Raw genomic sequence first — 20459 nt, forward strand, 5'->3', positions numbered from 1 at the left:
TAATATCTTGCAAAGAGACGCCCTTTAGGATTAAGAGGAGAACTAGAACTAAAATAGTCCTGGTTTAATTAACAGGATATGTAGTATACTTAAAATTCTAGCTACTTATAGGGCTGCTACTAAACCTATTACACTACCTACCCTAGTCTAATTACTAACTATTACCCTACCTATAAAATTCTAAATTGCTACTATTTCTACTAATACTTTCTATTTTAATATAAAAAAATCTTCTAATAAATTCTTTACTACTAGCCTATATAAGATTAAGCGTAGGATCTAAACCCTATCTAAATAGGACACTCTTAACTATAGCTTGTTAGATTAGAAGCTCCTATCTAACTATAACTCCTATTAGGACGTCTTTAACAAGGCTAAGGCTAACAAACTTCTAATCTACTAGCCTTATAACTACAAGATAGTCCTAGAGGAACCCCTTCTAAACTACTAGAGTCCCCTCTATTATTAAAATACTAAGGAACTCTAGGCTACTAAGGAATATATATAAGAGCACCTATAGAAAGGTTTTATTAAGACTAGTTAGAGCCTATTTACCTCTCCTATCCTATATATTAAAAAGCTAAGTAGAGGCCTTAGGATCTGTGTAGATTACTATAAGCTTAATAGCTTAACGCAAAAGGACGCGTATCTAATACCCTATATAGATAATCTATTATCCTAGCTAGCTAAAGCAAAAATCTTTACTAAGCTAGATATTTGTGCTGCCTTTAATAAGATCTAAATAGACCCTAACTTAGAGGAGTATACTACTTTCTACACTAGGTATAGTGCCTATAAATGCAAAGTCCTACTATTTAGGCTATATAATAGACCTGTAACCTATTAGCGTTATATAAATAATATACTAATAAATTATTTAGATAACTTCTATATTACCTATCTAGATAATATCCTTATCTACTCTAAAAACCTTACTACTTATAAGGACTATATTTAAAAAGTCCTTAAGCGTCTTTGTTCTACTAGATTATAGGCTAATATTAAGAAAAGCAAATTCTATATAACCTGTACCTATTACCTTAGATATATCCTTACTAATAAAGGCTTAGAGGTAGATCCTAACAAAGTTAAAGTACTCTAAAACTAGTCTGCTCCTAAGACAATAACTAGAGTAAAGTCCTTCCTAGGATTTACTAGATTCTACTAGTAATTTGTAGAAAACTTCTCTAAGACAGCTAAGCCCTTAACTACTCTCTAGAGCCCTGCTACCCTATTTGTATAGACTTTAGAATACTAATAAGCCTTTAACTAACTTAGGAATGCCCTGCTAGTAATCCTAAGTTTAGCTTACTTCTATCCTAAGTACCCTCTAAAACTAGAGACAGACGCCTCTAATAGAGTTATTGCAGCTATCCTCTTACAGGAGCATCCTAATAGGAAATAGTACCCTATATCCTTCTTTAGTTAGACCCTTACTAGTTCTAAACTTAACTAGGAAATCTATAATAAAGAATTATTTGTAATAATCTGCGCCTTTAAGAAATAGCGTGCTAACCTAATAAGTACTTAGCACCTTATTAGAGTATACATAGACTATAGAGCACTAGAGTACTTTATATCTACTAAAGTCCTTAGTGCTAGGCAAGCTAGATAGCTAGAGGTTATAAGTCCCTTTAACTTCTAAATTAAGTATACTCCTAGATCTTACAACGCCTAAGTAGATATCCTAAGTAGAAGGGAATAGGATATAATTAACCTTAAGGCTACTTAAAGGGATAATTGTTTATAAGTAATAATTACCCTAGATAGGTTATACCCCTAAATTAACTCTAACTTAGCGCAAGACTACCTAGCTAAGCGTTCCTTACTAATCCTTGCTTTAATTATAGTAGTTTAGAACCCTATAACTCTTAGATCCCTAGAACTTATTAAAACTCTTCTCTAAGAAAATAGGTCCTTATTCCTAATAGAAAGATTAGAGTTACCTAAGCACTATTAGATAGAAAATAGACTCCTTCTCTACTAGGATTAACTTTGCGTGCCTGCTAGATTAGTCCTATATACTAGACTAATTTATAAGGCTTATAATTAAGTATCTACTACGCACCTATTAGCTACTAAAACCTATTAGATTCTAGCCTAATATTACTATTAGAAAGGTATAGAGACTACCTATAAACGCTACGTTTAGAACTATATCCTATATAGGAGAGGGCACCTAAGATAGCACTAACTCCCTAGCATACTCTACCCCCTTTCTATCCCTAGTCTACTAATGCAACACCTATATATTAATTTTAAGGATTTTCCCTAGGATTAACGTAGTTATAATTAGATTATAGTTATTATTAATTACCTATTAAAGTAAGCTATTACTATCCCTTACTATAAAACTATAGACGCCTAAGGTATAGCTACCTTATTTATTTAGTAGGTGTACTAATTTAGACATAATCTAGATACTATTATTTCTAATTAAGGCCCTTAGTTTATATCTAGTTTCTAGTCTAAGTTCTATTAGATTATAGGCACTAAAGTTAAGCTCTCTACTACCTACTATAAATAAACTAATAGACAAACTAAGATTATAAATAAGTATATTAATTAGAGACTAAGGCCTTTTATATCCTATTACTAAGATAACTAGAGCAACCTACTACCTATAATAGACTGTGCCTAAAGTACTCTTCTATATTTATCTATTAGTATAGCTCTATATTAGCTCCTCTTTAGTTCCTTACTAAAGTAAAGTTAGTATTAGAAACTAGAAAAGACCCTATCTACTATACTAGAGAAACTAAACTATAAGGACACCTTATCCCTTGCTACTTAGATATATAATGCCTAGAAGATTACTAAAGAAAATATAGAAAGAGCTTAAGACTAAATACGCTCTGCTACTAATTACTATTACTATCTAGTTAACTAGAAGGTTAGTAACTATATTTATCTATCTACTACTAATCTTGCTATTTTATAACCTAGCTAAAAACTATCTAAATAATAGGAAGGTCCCTTTAAGGTATTAGAATAAGTAGGAAACGCGTATTACCTCTAATTATTACCTAGTTCTAAGATCTATAACGTTTTCTCTTCTAATATACTATATAAAGATCCCTAAGACCTATTACCTAGATAAGAGGCTCTAAAACCCCCTAGTACGCCTATATAAGGTGTAGAGGAATAGGAGGTAGAAGAAATCCTAGCTAGTAAATTATATTAATCTAAGCTAAAATATAAGGTTAAGTAGGTTAGATATAATCCTAATCTTATTTAGTATCCTACCTCTAACTTTATAGGTGCTCCCTATAAATTATAGGTATTCTACTAATAGTATCTAAATTAGCTAGGTCCCTTATATAGCTTACTAAAATAGATTTAAGCCTAGGAAAAGGGCAAGGAGGATCTAATATTACTTTATAATAATTATACCTAATATTAGAACTAATTTATATCCTATTTAGCTATATATTATCTATTAACTACTATCTATTACTATTATTCTTATTACTATTTATTATTATATCCTATTTAGAACTAACCTAGAACCTTTAAGGTTCCTAGGACACTACCCTTAGGAAACCTCTTTATTCTATATCTATCTCTCTATTAGAACCTAGTTTAGACTCTGTATTAGCTAAGATAGCGCCTAGACTATCTTTCTTAGCTAGCTTCTAGATAACTAGTAAAGCAGGCTTAGGAGCAGGTGTAGGAGCAGGGACAGGAGCTAGGACTAATTTAGACTCCTTCTTGTAGAAGGCCTTTATCTTAGCCTATACTAGGAAGGTTACCTCCTAATTTAGTGCTAATTCCTTCTTAAGTTTATTAATAGCCCTTATTAAGCCCCTAACTACTAAGACTATCTTATAAATACTATTCTAAAGCTAATATAAATTAGATATAGTAGTATAATAGGTAGCTATAAGGATTTTAGTAGCTTTTATACCCTTAGTCTAAGTATTAGTAATAGTAATATACTTAGCTAGGTTTTAGGTAGTTTCTTAAATAGTAGCCTTAAACTACTTAATATCCTTCTAATAAGTAACCACAGCCTCTTTATCCTTATCCCCTTTAGCAGGGTTTCCTATTAGGCTATAGTACTCTTCTAGGGCACCCCTAAGGGTAGAGTACTCTTAGCTAATAAAAGAAGGAATCTACTAGAATTAGTAAAGGAACCCTATTAGACTTAGATACTTACTAGATTATAATACTTATTCTAGGAGATATAGTACTAGCACTTCTTAGAATTCTTTAACTTAAAATTAAAATTATTAAACCTACCCCTAGCTAGAGCCCTAACTACCCTTATATAGAGAGCGTAATAAGTAATAGGGAGAACTCCTAGTAGTACTAGTACTAGTATTGCTAAAGGTTCTAATTTAGATTAATAACTATTTAATTATATAGATTAAATACTTACTAGATTTTAGATAGATTAGGTTAAATATTTAAAAAATTAGGGATATAAGAATAAGAAAGTTAGTAGGTAGAGGGCTAGTTATATACAGGCTAGGGATAGGGGTCTGTGCCCTAGGAAGAAAAAGTAAAGGTAAAGGTAGAGGTAAAGGTAGAATTATTTTGCAAAAAGCTCTTCTTTAATAAGGGATCTAAACCTAATCTTAAGGATAGGGACTATCCTTTCTCTATAGGAGGGGGTAGTGTAATAATAAGGTAGAATTACCTACCTATTATTCTATACTAAGTCAGGCCTAATAAAGGCCTAACTTACTAATATATATAGAGAATAGCTTGCCTATAGTTAGGATAGGCATATTCTTCTTATCCTTTTGTACAAGACCTATAGGTGTAGGAATCTTATCCTTTTCTATACAGACGCGCACTCCTATATGCCTTTAAGTCGTATAGGATACCTTTTGGATGCCCTACCTACCTAAGTCGTTACATATATTACGCTAGACTATTATTAGACGTACTAACTTACACTAATTACTACGTAGTTATACTACTTGTATACCTATTTAATTTATATTATACTGTAGTTTTCTAAAAATAAGTAAGGTACGTAGTGGATAGCCTTATAATTATATAGGTATAGGCTAATTATTACGCAGGTATAGGCTAATAATTAAGTAGTTTTAGGCCTATTAATTAGGCAGGTATAGGCTATTAATTAGGCGGGTTAGGCCTAGGGATAGGATAGGTAATAACGTACTAGTAGTTTATATAAGGATACTAAAAAAAATCTAATACTATTATTACTATACCTAATACTTATATTTTATCTTTTATAAACTACTTTATATACTCTACTAATAGGACTATTATAAACTACTTTATTTACTCTACTAATAGGTCTATAGTAAACCACACTATGTTTATACTACAAAAAAGTAAACCACCACTTTAAACCTACTTATAGGTATACACGAGGTCAGTTTACACCTATATAGTAAACCCCTAGCGTACCATTCTACAGTAAACAATTTTTTACCGTAGTGTCATTGCCGATCAGGCCTTGAAAGACTAGCTCGAAGGCATGGAAATTTGCCAATTTTGGCTCAAGTGGAAGGAAACAGATGGCTCCTGGATTTTTTTTTGGCGATTGTCATTGTCTGTGATGAGTCATGGTTGTGAGAAAGGGAGAGAGGTTTGCGGGGTTTGCAAAGACATGACGTTTATGACGCGCTAGAGCACGTGACGTCATTCCCAGAAGCGACACCACCTACCAAGATAAGATCTCAAGTAGCCTCTCATATAACATGCATGAATTATTCAGATATAATCTACGATAAAACTTCTCGTACCTTCCGAAATCTAACATTTCATCATCTATATTGTCTGGCGAGCAACCCTATTTGATTCCCCTACTTTGACCGTACGGTCCATCGATTTAAACGAACAGAATCAAACCACCATCATTTTTCAGCTAGCACCCCTTTGTAAAATCGAAAGGGTTTCCATTTCAACACCGTTCTGCACATGCCAACCACTGCACTCTCTAAAAGACTTCCTATATGAATTACAATACATACTAAGGATAAAGAAATACTAAACAAAATAAATGCTACTGGTACCGGTAAGACCAAATGATTAATAAGACCCAAAGTACCAACGATAAGTCCGCCAGCCAAGCCAACTATCTTGACACCACTCGTTCAAGCATGAAACCAGTCTCGTACGATCATAATTCTCTCATCCACAATCCATCGTCAGGGATGCCGAATACAGACCTCCCACCATTCCCGATGAACGAACGCCAGGCTATTATATAAATCACAGCAAGAAAAAAAAGTGAACATCCGTCCCAACAAAATCTCACCCCGCCCTCCTCACATTCGTAACCTGCCCTTTCCCTCTTACACCCCATCCAGCGAATCCATACTCCACACACTCTCCCTCCACCTCACATCCCGCGCCCTCCCCTCCTCCCCAACACCAGTGCCACCACCACCATTATCCCCAGCCAAGCCGTTGCAACTCTCCGCTGTATCTGGACGAGAACCTTGCTGGATCTGTGAGCGCGAATGCCATTGTATCTGGTGCGATTGGTTTCGCGAGGAGACTCGGGAGCGCAAGGAGAGGGGTTTGGGCGCGAGATCATCGGTCCACCATTCGGGGTTTACGCTGTGAATACTGTCTTCGCTTTCTCTGCTGTGTCTGTTGGGTGGTAGGGTAGGTACTGTGGGTGCTGCTGAGCCCAGGCCGAAGAGATTGGCCTCGCTGTTTGTTTTGCGTGGGTTGGTGTGCATGCTTGTTTGGGAGTGGATTGCTGTTGAGGCGGTTGTTGTCGGGGAGAGTGGTGGTGAGCTGATACGACGGGGATCTATAGGGGGTTCTTGGTATGTTGGGGTGATGAAGGTTTCTGGGTCTGGCTCTTGGTCTAGTGAAATTTGGGGCGCACGATGTGTATGTGTGCTGGTGTAGCTGTGCCTTTCGTTGCCGCTGCTGCTAGCACTGCTGTTTGTGAAGCGCTTGTGCCAACTGCTCGCTGCATAGTTGAAGTTTTTGCGATTCTCGCCACGCTTACCAAACCAGAGCGGCTCGTTTTGACTGATGTGGACGACGTTCGTCCAAGGGTTTCCGGGCTCTTCGTTGGCAAGCTGGAAAATGACGTCGACTTCTTCTAGGGAGCGACATGCGGTTTCCGGGTAGAAGAAGTAGATGAGGGGAATGATGGCGGCATTGGTGACGGCGAAGATGATCCAGGTGCGCCAAGATATGCGTTGGAAGGCGATTGGTGTAATGAAGACAATGCTGGAGGTTGTTAGTTGTTCCTTCTGAGAGAAGGGACTGCTGAATGACATACACAAAGTTGAGAATCCAGTTAGCACTGGTACTGATTCCATTGGCTGGGCCACGGATTCTCAGTGGCACGATCTCAACCTGGTACAACCAAGCCATACCTTGCCATCCGATAGCAAAAAAGACCGAAAAGCCGAAGAGAGCCACAGTTCCAGTGATCCTAGCAGCATTGACATCGTGCTCCCACCATAGATACTGCAAGATTGTCAAAAGCACCATGCACCCAGACATACCTGCCGACCCAAACATCATCAGCGAGCGTCGGCCCCAGAGCCGATCAATACCCACAACGGCAATGAACGAGGCAAGGAAGTACAATGTTGCAGAACAGCTGGCGAGTAGTCGAGCGAGCCAGCCCGAGTAGCTCATCCGCGTTAAGAAGATCCAAGACAGGTATTGAAGAACAAGGTTGACACCCGTTCCTTGCTGGAAGATTTGCACAAAGTAGGCCAGCACCACACGATGGAAACCTCTGCGCTCTTCATTCGAAAATAAACTCGCTGTTGAGCCCTGCGTCATGATCAATATGGCGTCTTTGATCTGCAAAAACTCGTCCCTTGTCGCGAAGTCGTCTGCTTCGCCGTCGTTCAGTGCTGCGAGCACAGTGAGTGCTTCTTGTTCGCGTCCGGTCAGAATTAGCCATCGGGGTGATTCTGGTAGGACGACTAGCATCGAAATGGCTGGTAGAGCGAAGAGGATTTGGAAAGCGATCGGTACGCGCCATGCTGCTGATGAGGTGCTGAGGTATGCGAAGGCGAATGTCAACCAGTATGAAAGAGCGTAGCCGGCAGAGACGAATGCTCCCGCACTGATCATAAGGATAGTGCCTTTTCGGTGTGACTTGACGCATTCTGCCTGGTATGCAGGGGCAGTGGAGGTAGTGAAGCCATTACCTAGTAGTGCATTAGCTACAGCTTTGTCGGCAGTCTTCAAACGGTAGGTATGCATTCATACCGAAACCTGCGACGGCACGTCCAACGACGAACTGTGGAAAGCTGTCTGATGCTGTTTGAATAATCTCTCCCACGATCCAAAGCGATAGACCAAGTATTAGTGTGCGTCGACGTCCAAGAAGATCACCAATGAAGATTGCAAGTATGGCGGAGATGATGCATCCAAGATTCCAAGCCCCGACAGTGAGACCTATTCGAGTCAGTTCTTCTGAGAGTGTTCATAAAATACATCTCTCGTAATGCAACATACCAGTGACCCAAGCATTTTTAAACGAAGAATCAGTAAGAAGATCAACCTGTGGGAACTTCTCCAAGAACACTGGCACCGTCAAAAGGCCACCCATTACACCCTGCGCATACCCAAAACATCTGGTCGATCATATTAGTTGAGTGCCACTTAAGAGAGACCTTCCTGTTGGATGGGTCTAGTTGCACATACAAGAAGCACAATCCGCACGTCGCACTGATAGCTGTCGCCAACGAAGTGCCTCGAAGACCAAGGAACCGAGCCATTACCGTAAGAATCCAATATCAACACCACAAAAACCGCGTCGCAAACAGAGACTTCAACACATGAACAGAATGCGAGAAAGAACTCGGCCCATCAGAGTAGCAGAGCCTGGAAGGAAACTAGCATCATGCAGCCCATCCCTACTTCCTACCACCCACCCACCACGGCCCGCGCTGCTCTCTAGTCTCAACCGTGCCATCTGATCCCGACGTGCATCTCGTCGCCCAAATGTCATGTCTCGCAAGCGCCGTCAGCCCTGCCGTTCTTGCAAACCTTCTTTACGCGAACAGTCCCCCCTGTCGGCCAACGGTCCCCGGCAATCTCACGTAGCCAGAGGCATCGCTCACTAAGCTGCAACAAGGTAGCGCGTTATAATCCTGTCGTTGTGCTGTTCAGGTACGCGAACGTTGTGATGATCTGAATGGTTGATGAGGAAGATGTCACTGATGTCATCGATCCCAGCGAACATCAAAATCGATGTTAGCGCGATCGATCGCTGATGTCGGGACTCGTTGGCAAGGGTGTTTGAATGTGCAGGTGTGCATGCGAGAGGGTCGCAGGCTGTGATGTTGAACAGGAGGGTGCGTGCGAACTGGAGGGGATGATGGGGCGGCGTATCGGTGGGTGAAAGGGGGAGAAGGTGCGGTCGGGCAGATGTGGGTGCCGGCCGGTGCATGAGCAAATGGCGAATACAACCGGGCATTTCATTTACGGTGTCTTCAGGGTACATGCTGTCGAACGAAGTGATCAGATTCCGCCATGTATATTTGCTGCAAAGTAATCTACGGCTAACAAAGGGTCCATTGTTTCAGCTCCGAACTTTCCTGAAGTCGACAGGGATGGGCTTTCAGCAGGAGAGGAATTTGGGTATCATTTCTGCCTATTTGGCTAGGAATTTCTGGAACGCTTCTTGCTCAATCACCACATTGCCCACGCTTCTCAACTTCTTCCTACCAGCCTTTTGCTTCTCTAGTAGCTTTCTGCGTCGACTAAGATCGCTGGCATGCAGTTTGGCCAGGACGTCCTTGCGGTATGGCTTGATGGTTGCCCGAGCAATAATGCGTTTACCTGTAGTACCTGTAGCTGCTTGAATAATGACCTCGAACATTTGTCGCTCGACATGCTCTTTGAATTTCTCCACCCACACACGTCCAACCTTGTCGACCTGTGAAGTATGCATAACGCGAGATACTGCGTCTACGGGAGCACCATTGACCAGCAAGTTTAGTTTAACGATCGAAGACTTGCGAAATCCGGCATCTTCGTAGTCAAGGGAAGCGTAACCTTTGGTGGCGCCTTTGAGTTTGCCGAAAAAATCGTCAACGAGATGAGATAGTGGGATGTCGTACTTTAAGATGACTTGGGTGGCAGTGAAAAAGGTAAGCTCTTTCTGTTCACCGCGATTAGACTCGCAGAGTTTGATGACCTCTCCAAGATATTCACCGGGCAGTGTGATGGTGGCTGCGACGTACGGCTCGTGCACTTCTTGGACCTTGAAATGCGCCTCGTCTTGGTCTGGGAACTCGTTGGGATTTGTGATGATCGAGTCAGTGCCATCCTTCCAAATGACTTTGAATGGTACCGAAGGAGGTGTGATGATGATGTTCGCACCATGTTCCTGGCGCAGGCGGTCCTCAAAGACGGAGCAATGCAGTGTACCCAAGAAGCCCAATCGCCAACCAGCACCTAACGCATCAGACGACTCCTTTTGCAACGTGACGCTACGATCATTGAGGATAATCTGCTCGATGCTGTCCTCGAGGTGCTCATGGTTATCTTGATCTACAGGAAAAGCGGCAACGAAGACCATGCTCTTCGGCTCCTCGAAGCCAGGGTACGGTTCAACGAGTTTCTCTGAGCCAATGGTTGTGTAGGTGTCGCCCACTTTGGCCTCTTGTGATCTTTTCATGCCTGGATTGAAGTGGATGTAGCCCACTTGTCCAGCCTTCAGAACTGTTTGCGGCGTCTGGTCGGGATACATGATCCCAACCTCCCCGACGATGTACTTGAGTCCTGTTGCGAAAGACCGGACCGTGTCTCCAGGTCGCACCTGGCCGTCGAAGATGCGCACCAACAGTATGACTCCCTTGTATACGTCATACCATGAATCGACCAGGAGCATGCGAAGAGGCCCCTTGAGATTACCGATGGGGTGTGGGATCTTGTCGACAATGGTCGGTAACAACGAGGCGACGTTCAATCCTGTCTTTGCGGAGACAAGTACAGCCGCTTCCGGGTCGAGCTCGAACGTCTCCTGCATTTGATCGAGGACGCGGGGAGGATCGGCGTGGGGCAAATCGACTTTATTCAAAACAGGGACAAGCGTCAGTCCTTGGGAGAAGGCAAGGTAGAAGTTGGCAACCGTCTGGGCCTGCACGCCCTGGCTAGCATCTACCAGAAGCAGTGCTCCACCACAACTGGCATAACTTCTGGACACTTCGGCACGGAAGTCGACATGGCCAGGTGTGTCTACGAGATGCAGGAGATAGTCTTCCCCCTCATGGTTGTATATCATGGAGCATGTCTGTGCCTTGACAGTGATTCCCCGCTCTCGCTCCACATCCAACTTGTCGAGAATCTGCTTGTTGCCGCCTGGCTGGATGGTGCCTGTGATCTCGAGCAGGCGATCCGACAGCGTGGATTTGCCATGGTCCACGTGAGCCACGATGCAGAAATTGCGATATCGTTCGATGGGGATGTCGGCGATGCGTTTTTCCAGTTCGCCTTGGGGGCGGAAAGCTTGCGCATAGCTCCTCTGGACGTTACTTAGGCATGGCAGACGGTCAAGGATGGGGGAGGGGAGAGGAAAGAAGCCATTGGGTCGTATGGAGGGCGTCCGCCAGGCCTGCAGAAGGCTGCGCGCAGTTCGGACGCATGATCGCATGAGTGAGCATGAGATCGATGAGTGAATGGTTGATGCCCGATACAAATCTGCCGGAGGTGGGAAGCGTGAAACCCGTGAACTGTGATGTCGACTTTTCTCGACGTTCGCCTCTTCCGCCTTATCTAATCAATCAATCTTTACTGCTGGTCGGCGGTTCCTGCATCTGCACACCGACCGATCGACCCACCGCCAACTCTGCACCAGAACCATTGCACCCACAAACGCTCTAGACTCTTTCTGGCTTGATTGTTGTTTCTAGATCTAGCTGCTCTAGCATTGTTCTGTTCCTTCTTTACTCCTCCAAGCTGCAGCCATCTTCTTGACGACTTTGGACGTCTTCCATATCCAGGTCCAAAGTAGTACCGGTACCTACCGTAGTTGCGTTGTCAACAAGCAAAGTAAACACACCTCCTGCTTGTCCTCCACCTCCACCGCCACCCACTATCACCGCCTGACACAGACACAGAACACAGGTGCAACCATGTCTGCCCCCAAAACTTCGTCCAAGTCCAAATCATCAAAATCATCAAAGAGCGATGCATCCAAGGTCTACAAGCTAGCCTTGAAGGGCTCATCGAAAGTTGTGAATGAATTTGTGAGCACTCACTCTTGTTTTGGACATCAACACGCGCTAATCGCTACAGTTTGAATACTCGATTAACACGATTCTGTAAGAATTCTCGAACATAGCATCATGTTATCACTGTCCGCACCTAATCGTCTACAGTTTTCAGCGAGGCGTATATCCAGCAGAAGACTTTACAGCGTCAGACTCCCATCATGCACTACAACTGTATCCTGCTAACATGTTGCGCAGTGTCAAAAAATACGGCTTGACAATGATGGTCACTGCCGATGATCAAGTCAAGGCATACATTAAGAAGATCATGTCACAACTCAAGGAGTGGATGTATGGTGGCAAGATTTCCAAACTCGTCATTGTCATCACGAGCAAAGAGACAGGCGAGCATGTGGAGCGATGGCAGTTTGACGTAAGCAAGACCATGAGACCATAATACCATGCTGCCTTCTCTTACAAGTCACAGGTCCAAATTTTCGGCAAAAATGCCGCCTCAAAAGCGTCAAAGAAAGCAGGCGATCAAGAAAACTCAGCTCCAGAGTATGTTCAACGATACACCAGCGGCAGATTGCGTCGCAGCTGACAGTCTTGCTCTAGGTCAAGTGAGGTTCAAGAAGAGAAGACGGAAGCCGAGATCCAGTCTGAGATCCAAGCCGTGTTTCGGCAGATTACAGCATCTGTGACTTTCCTACCAATGCTGGATGGCAATTGCACATTCAATGTTCTTGTCTATGCCGACGCGGATTCCGATGTTCCCATGGAGTGGGGCGACAGTGACGCAAAAGAAATTACAAATGGCGAAAAGGTGCAGCTGAGGAATTTCAGTACAAGCAACCACCGTGTGGACACGCTCGTAAGCTACAGGTAAGTCAATGCTCTTGATCATTTCTCCATCTGCTAACAACAAAAGGCTTGGTGACTAAGCAAATTATTTACTGAATGCAAAGTCGCTTCTGACATGGGGATTGTACTAATCAAATCCTCGAGACGGGCGTCTCGTATACTACCTATACGGCACTTTTCATTACAATCCTGCTACTGTTCTCCCCAATCTCATTCCGCATGATATATATTACTAGAACCTTGATGCCCAGCACGATGATGACATCATTGTGGAACCGGGCGCATTGCAACACCCCGAATCACGACCATACAATTCTCTTTAATATCAAGTTCGAGCGCCGCCAGATAGAGGCTTCAGGTACACAATATAGTATTATGCTTAGCCCTAACTACCGAACAGCGATAAGACCGTGACCGATTCTGCGGGGATCAAAGCTCAAGTGTGAGCTCAGTCTTGTAATCGCGACAACACACTGGGCTCTAATTGCGCATACACACACAACCCATGAGAATGATTAAAATTGTCACCGAACGATATGTCTATTGGCCATATCATCTTTCAAGTTCCCTATTCGTCAAGTAGCTAGCACTACGTTGCCATATGCGTGAGCCCATGCCAGGCTGACCAGCTAGAGAGCAAAAGCGTACGAGACTTGTTATTGCACAACAGCAACAAGCGATGGATCCACTATTAAGGTGGCATTCGTGCTAGCGTGCCTGCTGGAACATTGGCCGATTCTCAATTTCTTTTAAATCCCAGATTGCACCGCATGTTTTCCTGCTGTACAGCGTCTATTGGCTTCATGATAACGTTACCTCGGTGTACGGAATAGCCGCAAATGTGCACAGGGATGTCAAAATGGCACGTAACACAGGAAAATAATACGATAGTCAACACCGTCTGACATTCTGCAGGGGACATTGCAAAGGTGGCAAGCATACGGGAGCCTCATGATAATCTAGCAGCGGCTAGAATTTTATGCGATCGAACTTCGAATCCCCATCTATCACCTACAATTGCGAAATATATGCATGGGCACACTCTGCTTTTTCCATGGATAATTCGGCCTAACCTTTGGGATGCTCATTACACCTGTAATACTTTCGTCTCAACTACGTGTCGGGTACGATGGCATGGTGTATCTTGTACTCGCAGCACGTAGATAAGAGGAATGTCGTATGTTCAGCATCAAACATTCTTATACGCGTAAGTATGTATCAATTATCTGATCTACTCTAGTACAAGAAAAAATGCGGTTCTTCCACATTGAACAGAGAAACAACGATGGGCCAGATCATGATTCGTGTGAGGAGGTACCAGAGAAAATAGTGGTCAGCCACCAAATTCCCAATTCAGATCCTCTAGCATCTCAAGAAGCTCCTTCGAACACATCCTTGTCGGAGAACAACGTGCTCCCACCGGCCCACGGATGTCGCGCCTCCAGCAGTAACAACTCCACGAATGGACACCCTCTCAATGCTGAAGCTGAAGGTGTATCCCGTAGCGCTAGTTCGGATACGATACGGGATATCTAGTGTGATATCCTGGCAAACTGGCTACATTAAAAGCAAGAAGAAAAGCTATGGACTACCAACGCTTTCGGCGAGGGTGTGTTCATCAAAAGATCCAAAGGCCATTATACATTTGCGCCACAAGACGTTGCAGAGGATACAAGCTTGTACCAGTTGATTGTGCAGATGAACGTGAGGGTAGGTACAATATCCAGCACACGAACAGACAGCGATGGCTAATCTGCACAGTGCGCTATGACGATTAATACGAGTGTTATCAGATATGTTCTCCAGCGGACCGATGTGCCATATGTTCAGATTCGATCAGGTCTGCGGTTGCAGGTTGTTCCCGATTTTGAAGCGTTATCACATGGTCGAAGAGGCCAGTCTGCTTCTTTTGTCGCATCACATCAACTATTGGTTGTATGGCAAGACGATCCTAAGCTGTTCGTAGAGCGTGCAGAAGTCATTATCAACTCCCTTGTGCGAATGATGTGCAGTGACGAGTATGGCTCTCCAGACGATGGCGAACTTGAGGAGATCACCGGCAAGACTGCCTGGAGTGGCATGGCCGAGTACAACGACACCCTGGGTCCCGGCGAGACATTGGAAGAAGAGCCCCGGAAGCTTAAACTGTGGCAGTCGATATACACGGGCATATCCATCATGCTAATGACGACCTGCATTGGCTCTGGCTTCCGGGAAGTTGCCATTCAGCATATTTCAGATCCAAATTGATTTCGCATCCTCTTCGTGCTTGTCATACCAGCACAGGCTTGGCTTTCTCTGGTATGCGTGTCTCCATCAACGTGCTTCTATCCGCTAGTAATTGCAGTTCTTTTTTCAAGCTATTGTAGGGAACATTGCGCAGATTGCTGGGCCAACAGACCAGATGAAGGAGAACAGCAGATATTATTCAGGGAAAGCTCTGCGTCGGCTGCATCGCGACACATATGGCGGCACGCTCCCACATGTAACAATACAGATGCCGTTATATCGAGAAGGCCTTCGAGCTGTGAATTAAACCCACTGTACGCTCCATCAAGGATGCAATTTCGACATACGAGCTACAGGGTGGAACAGCGAACCTCTTTGTGAGTGATGACGGCAGTGAGTCTTATGGACATAGACGATGATGGCTTTGGTCATTAACACTTTTCCAGTGCAATTGATACGAGACGAGGAAACACCTAAACCCTTCCACCGCGGAGGAAAGTTCAAAAAAGCATCGAATATGAACTATGCCCTTCGACTTAGCGTGATGGTAGAGGATCTTTTAGCAAAAGTAGAGCGCCACAATACATGGAATTAGATGGATGAGGACGCTGCCTACAACACAACTCTCGAGACCGCTATAACGGAGCGCGAGAGCGAGACATGGGCTGAGGGTAGCATTCGCATTGGCGACTATATCCTTCTAATCGACTCCGACACACGCGCACCAAGTGACTGCCTGCTCGAGGCCGTCAGCGAAATGACCGTGAGCCCGCAAGTCGCTCTTCTACGATACTCGTCCGGGGTCATGAACGTGACGTATAAGTTCTTTGAAAAAGGCATCAAATTCTTCACAAACATGATCTCTATCATGATACAATCTGCCGTGGCCGGCGGCGACGTGGCTCCGTTTGTCGGGCACAATGCTATTCTCCGCTGGTCGGCGATGCAGGAGATTGCGTATGATTGCCGGCACGACGGCTATGAGAAGTATTAATCTGAGGAGACGGTGTCGGAGGACTTTGATATCTCGCTGCGGCTTCAAGCAGAAGGCTATATTGTGCGACTGGGTGCGTACAAGAATGACGGGTTTAAAGAAGGCGTGTCACTCACTGTTTACGACGAGCTAGCTCGTTGGGAAAAGTGCGTACCCAGATTCTCAGGATCCCCCCAGAACATCAAAGTCCTCAGAATTGGTGTGATTAACAATGAAAATCAATATAGATATGCCTACAGCTGCAACGAACTCATCTTCCACCCACTCAAACACTGGCCCACCGCCGGCCCGCTCACCCTCCTCTTCCGCACCTTCCTCACCTCCACCATGCCCCTCGCCTCCAAAATTACAATCCTCGCCTACATCGGCACATACTACGCCATCGGCTCCACCTGGCTCCTCACTCTGCTCAACTACTTCCTCATCGGCTTCTTCAACGGCGCACTCGACCACTTCTACACACAATCCTTTCGCGTCTACTTCGCCCTCATCTTCGTCTTCACCCTCATCGGCAACCTCGCCCTCGCGATCCTACGCTACCGTATCCAAGAATCCCCACTCTGGCTGGGTCTTGTGCAAAATGCAAAATTCATCCCTTTGCTCACCGTCTTTCTTGGCGGCGTGTCGTTGCATGTTAGTCAGGCGTTGGTTTGCCATTTTTGCAGCGTCGATGTGGAGTGGGGTGCTACGACCAAGGAACACACCCGCGTCACTTTTTTCCAGGCTATCAGGGATGTTGCGCGCAAGTTCAAGTGGAGTTTGGGGCTTTGTGTTGGTGTGGCTGTGGGTATGGTGGTGTTGGGGTTTGGGGTCCCGCTTGAGTGGCGCGTACGGGATGTGGTGGCGTGGTGGCCGTTGTTGACGGTGGTGGTGAATCATGCGTTGTTGCCTGTGGTGGTGAATCCGCAGTGGATGACTTGTAGGTGGTGAGTAGGGGGGCAAGGGGGGTGGGAGGGTTGTGTTGTTGTGAGGGTTGGGTGTATTTTTTTGAAGTTGTTTTTTGTGTCTCTTGTGTCCTTTTGCTTGGAGTTGTGGTTAATCATAAACAATCATCTGCTCGATAAACCTACCGTACTAAATGAGATCTTAATAAAGCACATTCCGCCTCCTGTTCCTGTGGGTCTAATCATTCATCGAACACGAGTCCTTTTGACCGCCGAAGATAGGGGGATGAGCATTTCGTAGCAGAGATAAGATGACCTAAGTGCAAGTAGGGAGTTCAAGATGACACAAGATTTTGCCAGTCACGGGATGAGTATCATTAACATTACTCAAATCTACACACCAACTCTCCTGCTCAAACTTCCCCCTTCTCCTTCCCTCCCACACTCCCCGATCTTGCCAAACTCTTCTCCACCGCCCTCCTCTTCCTTCCCTCCAACTTCTCCCTATCCTCCCTCATACTGCGAATCAGCCCGCTCTTCTCGCGAATCTTGCTGCCAAACAGATAAAATACGACGGGGATGGGAATCATGGCAAACTCAATCAGACTCAGCATGGTGGCGCTCCAGTGCGGACCGAGAGTGCTGTACATGCTAGGGCCAGCGAGCGGCAACGCACCGCCCATTACAGAGCGCAGCACGGCGTTGCCTGCGAGCGCGCTGGCGGCGTAGATGCCGTAGCTGTGGACGAGGTAGTTTGAAGCGTAGATGAAAACGCCTGCATTTCCTGCGCCAAAGGGCACGCCTGCGAGAAGCGGGGCAATCCAGTGTACGTTGGGCGTGCACGTCCATGCGAAGATCATTTCGCCAACGGGGACAAGGACGGCGGCGATGCACACGACGCTCACCATGGCCTCTGGGAACGGTTTACCCGTCTCAGGATCCTTGGCGTGCGCGTTGATCATCCGGCGGAGCAGCGGTTCACAGGCTATCGTGATGACGCCGCCGACGCCAATGCCTAGGTATCCGAGTCCCACCAAGCCGGGGCCCCAGCCGCGCAGCTCGCCAAAGACAATGGGATAGCTTACGAAGCACAAGTAGAGCACTCCGTAAACCAATGCTATGTATACGTTCCAGAAGATGCAAATGGGTTCTCTGACGGCCATGGACAAGGGGCGGTAGAGGTTTTCGCGGAGGAGCGGCCAGAAGAGTTTCTTGTCGTCGTAGCGCGAGTACCACCGCTCGTCTCCTGTTTCCTTGCGCTTTCGGAGGGATTTGCGACGGAGGATGGCGGGTGCGTAGGTTTCGCTGACTAGGAATACCATGAACCATGATGTACCTGAGCCAATCATCACGACCCAGTTTGTCCAGCGCCAGCCGAGTGCTTCGAAGACGAAGCCACCAAGGATCGGCCCCAGTACTGGACCGTTCATTGGCCCTAGAGACCAGATGGAAAAGGCGAGGGCGCGGTAATCGTCGGAAACGATGTCGGAGACTGTGCCTGGAGCGTTCGATATCATGGCGGCGCCTGCGATTGCGCCAAAGAAGCGCAAGACGAGGATTTGGGGCAGGTTGTTGGACAGGGCACATGGGATAATGAGGATTGTGAATGCGGCGACGGCGACGAGGTAGACGGGTCGACGACCGTACATTTCTGACAGCGGAGCCATGAGCAGAGATCCGATTGCGAGACCGATAAGATAGGTGGTCAGACCCAAGATGAGGAGAGTTTTGGATTGTATGTTGAAGGTTTCCATCATGCCAGGTATTCCACTGGTGTAGCTGGTTGAGAACATGACGACAACGAGGGTCGAGTAGCTCATGAAGAAGGTGACAAGGGCTTTCTTGGCCATGGGCCAGTCCTGCGGGTTTTCGCCATTGTTGTCGAAATCGACTTCAAATCGCGGGTCTTGGGTGGCATTTGTGACTACCGTCGTGACTCCGCAGTCCTTGTCGCCGGGCCAAGAGTAGCCAGTGTTGCGACTCCATGTCTGGTGGATAGCGGGGCGGTCGTGGGTAGGATTCGAGTGTATGGAATCTGAGTCTGTTGACGTGCTTGATATGGAGTGATTGTCGATTGCTGTGTCGACTGGCTCGACTAAAGTCGGTTTTTCTGATACATCAGATTGGTTTATTGCGGTTGCTGGTGCTGACGAAGGCCCGATGTCGACGTCATTTTGGTTGTTGGAGTCGCTGACAGCCATCGCGTGCGACATAATGCGCCGAACCCTCAGACCCCGCTGCTTGCGACCTCGGCCCTGTCAGCCCCCTTGCGGTGGTACAGACAAACAAATGTAATGTCCGTACGGTCAACTATACGAGGTAGCGTAGGTAACCACGAGCCCAGCTCTCCAGGATGTTCGACGACACAATCGCACCAACAACAAGAAGCGAAAGTGCAAGAAAGGCAGAAGACGGTGTGGCAAGGCGAATGCCAGCTCTAGGGCGGGAGCTTTCGCTCGTTCGCCCCCAAGCACGCCTTTCCTCCTTCATCGTGGCTACATGATTTTACCGGGAATAAAACAGAGGGGGCCGAGGTAAGTACCTAGGATTAGGCACAAGAAAGTGGAGCTACCTTATAGCGGTGGGAGGGGTCGAATCAACGGCGTACCGGTAGACTGTGAAGGGAGGATCGGCGGGTGACTGAGTTGTGGGGTTCCGAATCCTCGGCGGGACATGTGCCGACGACTTTGCTTGCCAGTCAGTAGGTATAATGCGAGGTAGTGAGGTATAGGTAGATGTGGTATCCATATAGTATATATATATGTGTACGTACCTTTCACAATATGAAGTCCTCCGACTCGAGTCTCTCCCCTCTCTGCCCTCACTCCCCATGTGTCCATGTAGTTTTCGATTCAATGGAAATGTATGGGCTGATGTGTCAAGTGTCTGCCCAAGCACTTCACGGCGGAGGTCGACTGGTTGGACTCTCCATCTACCATTTGTGTGTGACATTGTTCCCAGCCGTCGAAGGAAGGCTCGGCAGTGCCATGTATGGCTGCATGATAAACGGCCATGGTATCCTAGAGGCGTCTGCAGGTTGGGATACTATAGAGATCGAGGTAAAGATAGCGTCGACAGCCAGGAGATTTATTGTACATACTTAGACCCATTGTACCCCATGCCATGGTAGAAAAGTGGGACAATAGCTCCAAAAATGTGGGAAGGATCTCGAAGGAAGCGAAACGGTTCCCATCATGCACGCTCGTTACCCGTGTGTCTTATAGTTTGTACACAACACACGTCAGCATCGGCAGCAGGAATTGCATAGCCGGATCGACGGGAACTGCCCGTGATGTGTGTGGGGGTCTCTTCATGACAGGTGCTCCTAGGTACCGCAAAATTGTTGTGGTCCTGCAC

General features: G+C 45.7%; 8 protein-coding genes across 8 annotated transcripts; 3 read left to right on the top strand and 5 right to left on the bottom strand.

Annotated features, from left to right (window-relative positions):
- Positions 1 to 6213: 6213 nt before the first annotated feature.
- Positions 6214 to 8890, bottom strand: IAQ61_003167 (uncharacterized protein). The gene is made up of 5 exons (XM_003844769.2): positions 8617 to 8890; positions 8428 to 8546; positions 8179 to 8367; positions 7229 to 8117; positions 6214 to 7176 (listed from the first exon to the last, which is right to left on the bottom strand). Exons 1-5 carry the CDS (start codon positions 8688 to 8690, stop codon positions 6279 to 6281), a joined length of 2169 nt encoding a protein of 722 aa, XP_003844817.1. The 5' UTR covers positions 8691 to 8890; the 3' UTR covers positions 6214 to 6278.
- A 144-nt stretch (positions 8891 to 9034) lies between these two features.
- Positions 9035 to 9418, bottom strand: IAQ61_003168 (uncharacterized protein; the record flags this gene model as incomplete). The annotated part of the gene is made up of 1 exon (XM_066095864.1): positions 9035 to 9418. The coding sequence occupies one exon, from the start codon at positions 9416 to 9418 to the stop codon at positions 9035 to 9037; it is 384 nt and encodes a 127-aa protein (XP_065954109.1).
- A 150-nt stretch (positions 9419 to 9568) lies between these two features.
- Positions 9569 to 11572, bottom strand: GUF1 (Translation factor guf1 mitochondrial; the record flags this gene model as incomplete). Its single annotated transcript, XM_003844770.2, has 1 exon — positions 9569 to 11572. One exon carries the CDS (start codon positions 11570 to 11572, stop codon positions 9569 to 9571), a length of 2004 nt encoding a protein of 667 aa, XP_003844818.1.
- Positions 11573 to 11597: 25 nt separating this feature from the next.
- On the top strand, positions 11598 to 13075 carry IAQ61_003170 (uncharacterized protein; the record flags this gene model as incomplete). The annotated part of the gene is made up of 9 exons (XM_066095865.1): positions 11598 to 11628; positions 11951 to 11970; positions 12039 to 12167; positions 12217 to 12242; positions 12300 to 12338; positions 12390 to 12564; positions 12619 to 12692; positions 12750 to 13016; positions 13063 to 13075. The coding sequence occupies 9 exons, from the start codon at positions 11598 to 11600 to the stop codon at positions 13073 to 13075; spliced, it is 774 nt and encodes a 257-aa protein (XP_065954110.1).
- Positions 13076 to 14124: 1049 nt separating this feature from the next.
- IAQ61_003171 (uncharacterized protein) lies at positions 14125 to 15245 on the top strand (the record flags this gene model as incomplete). Its single annotated transcript, XM_066095866.1, has 4 exons — positions 14125 to 14172; positions 14236 to 14301; positions 14565 to 14705; positions 14757 to 15245. 4 exons carry the CDS (start codon positions 14125 to 14127, stop codon positions 15243 to 15245), a joined length of 744 nt encoding a protein of 247 aa, XP_065954111.1.
- A 574-nt stretch (positions 15246 to 15819) lies between these two features.
- Positions 15820 to 16218, top strand: IAQ61_003172 (uncharacterized protein; the record flags this gene model as incomplete). The annotated part of the gene is made up of 1 exon (XM_066095867.1): positions 15820 to 16218. The coding sequence occupies one exon, from the start codon at positions 15820 to 15822 to the stop codon at positions 16216 to 16218; it is 399 nt and encodes a 132-aa protein (XP_065954112.1).
- Positions 16219 to 16380: 162 nt separating this feature from the next.
- Positions 16381 to 16875, bottom strand: IAQ61_003173 (uncharacterized protein; the record flags this gene model as incomplete). Its single annotated transcript, XM_066095868.1, has 2 exons — positions 16381 to 16662; positions 16759 to 16875. 2 exons carry the CDS (start codon positions 16873 to 16875, stop codon positions 16381 to 16383), a joined length of 399 nt encoding a protein of 132 aa, XP_065954113.1.
- Positions 16876 to 17515: 640 nt separating this feature from the next.
- IAQ61_003174 (uncharacterized protein) lies at positions 17516 to 19303 on the bottom strand (the record flags this gene model as incomplete). The annotated part of the gene is made up of 1 exon (XM_003844773.2): positions 17516 to 19303. One exon carries the CDS (start codon positions 19301 to 19303, stop codon positions 17516 to 17518), a length of 1788 nt encoding a protein of 595 aa, XP_003844821.2.
- Between the last annotated feature and the right edge of the window lie 1156 nt (positions 19304 to 20459).

This window comes from Plenodomus lingam (assembly GCF_022343315.1).
Source record: "Plenodomus lingam strain CAN1 chromosome Unknown contig_17, whole genome shotgun sequence".
Lineage (NCBI taxonomy): Eukaryota > Fungi > Ascomycota > Dothideomycetes > Pleosporales > Leptosphaeriaceae > Plenodomus > Plenodomus lingam.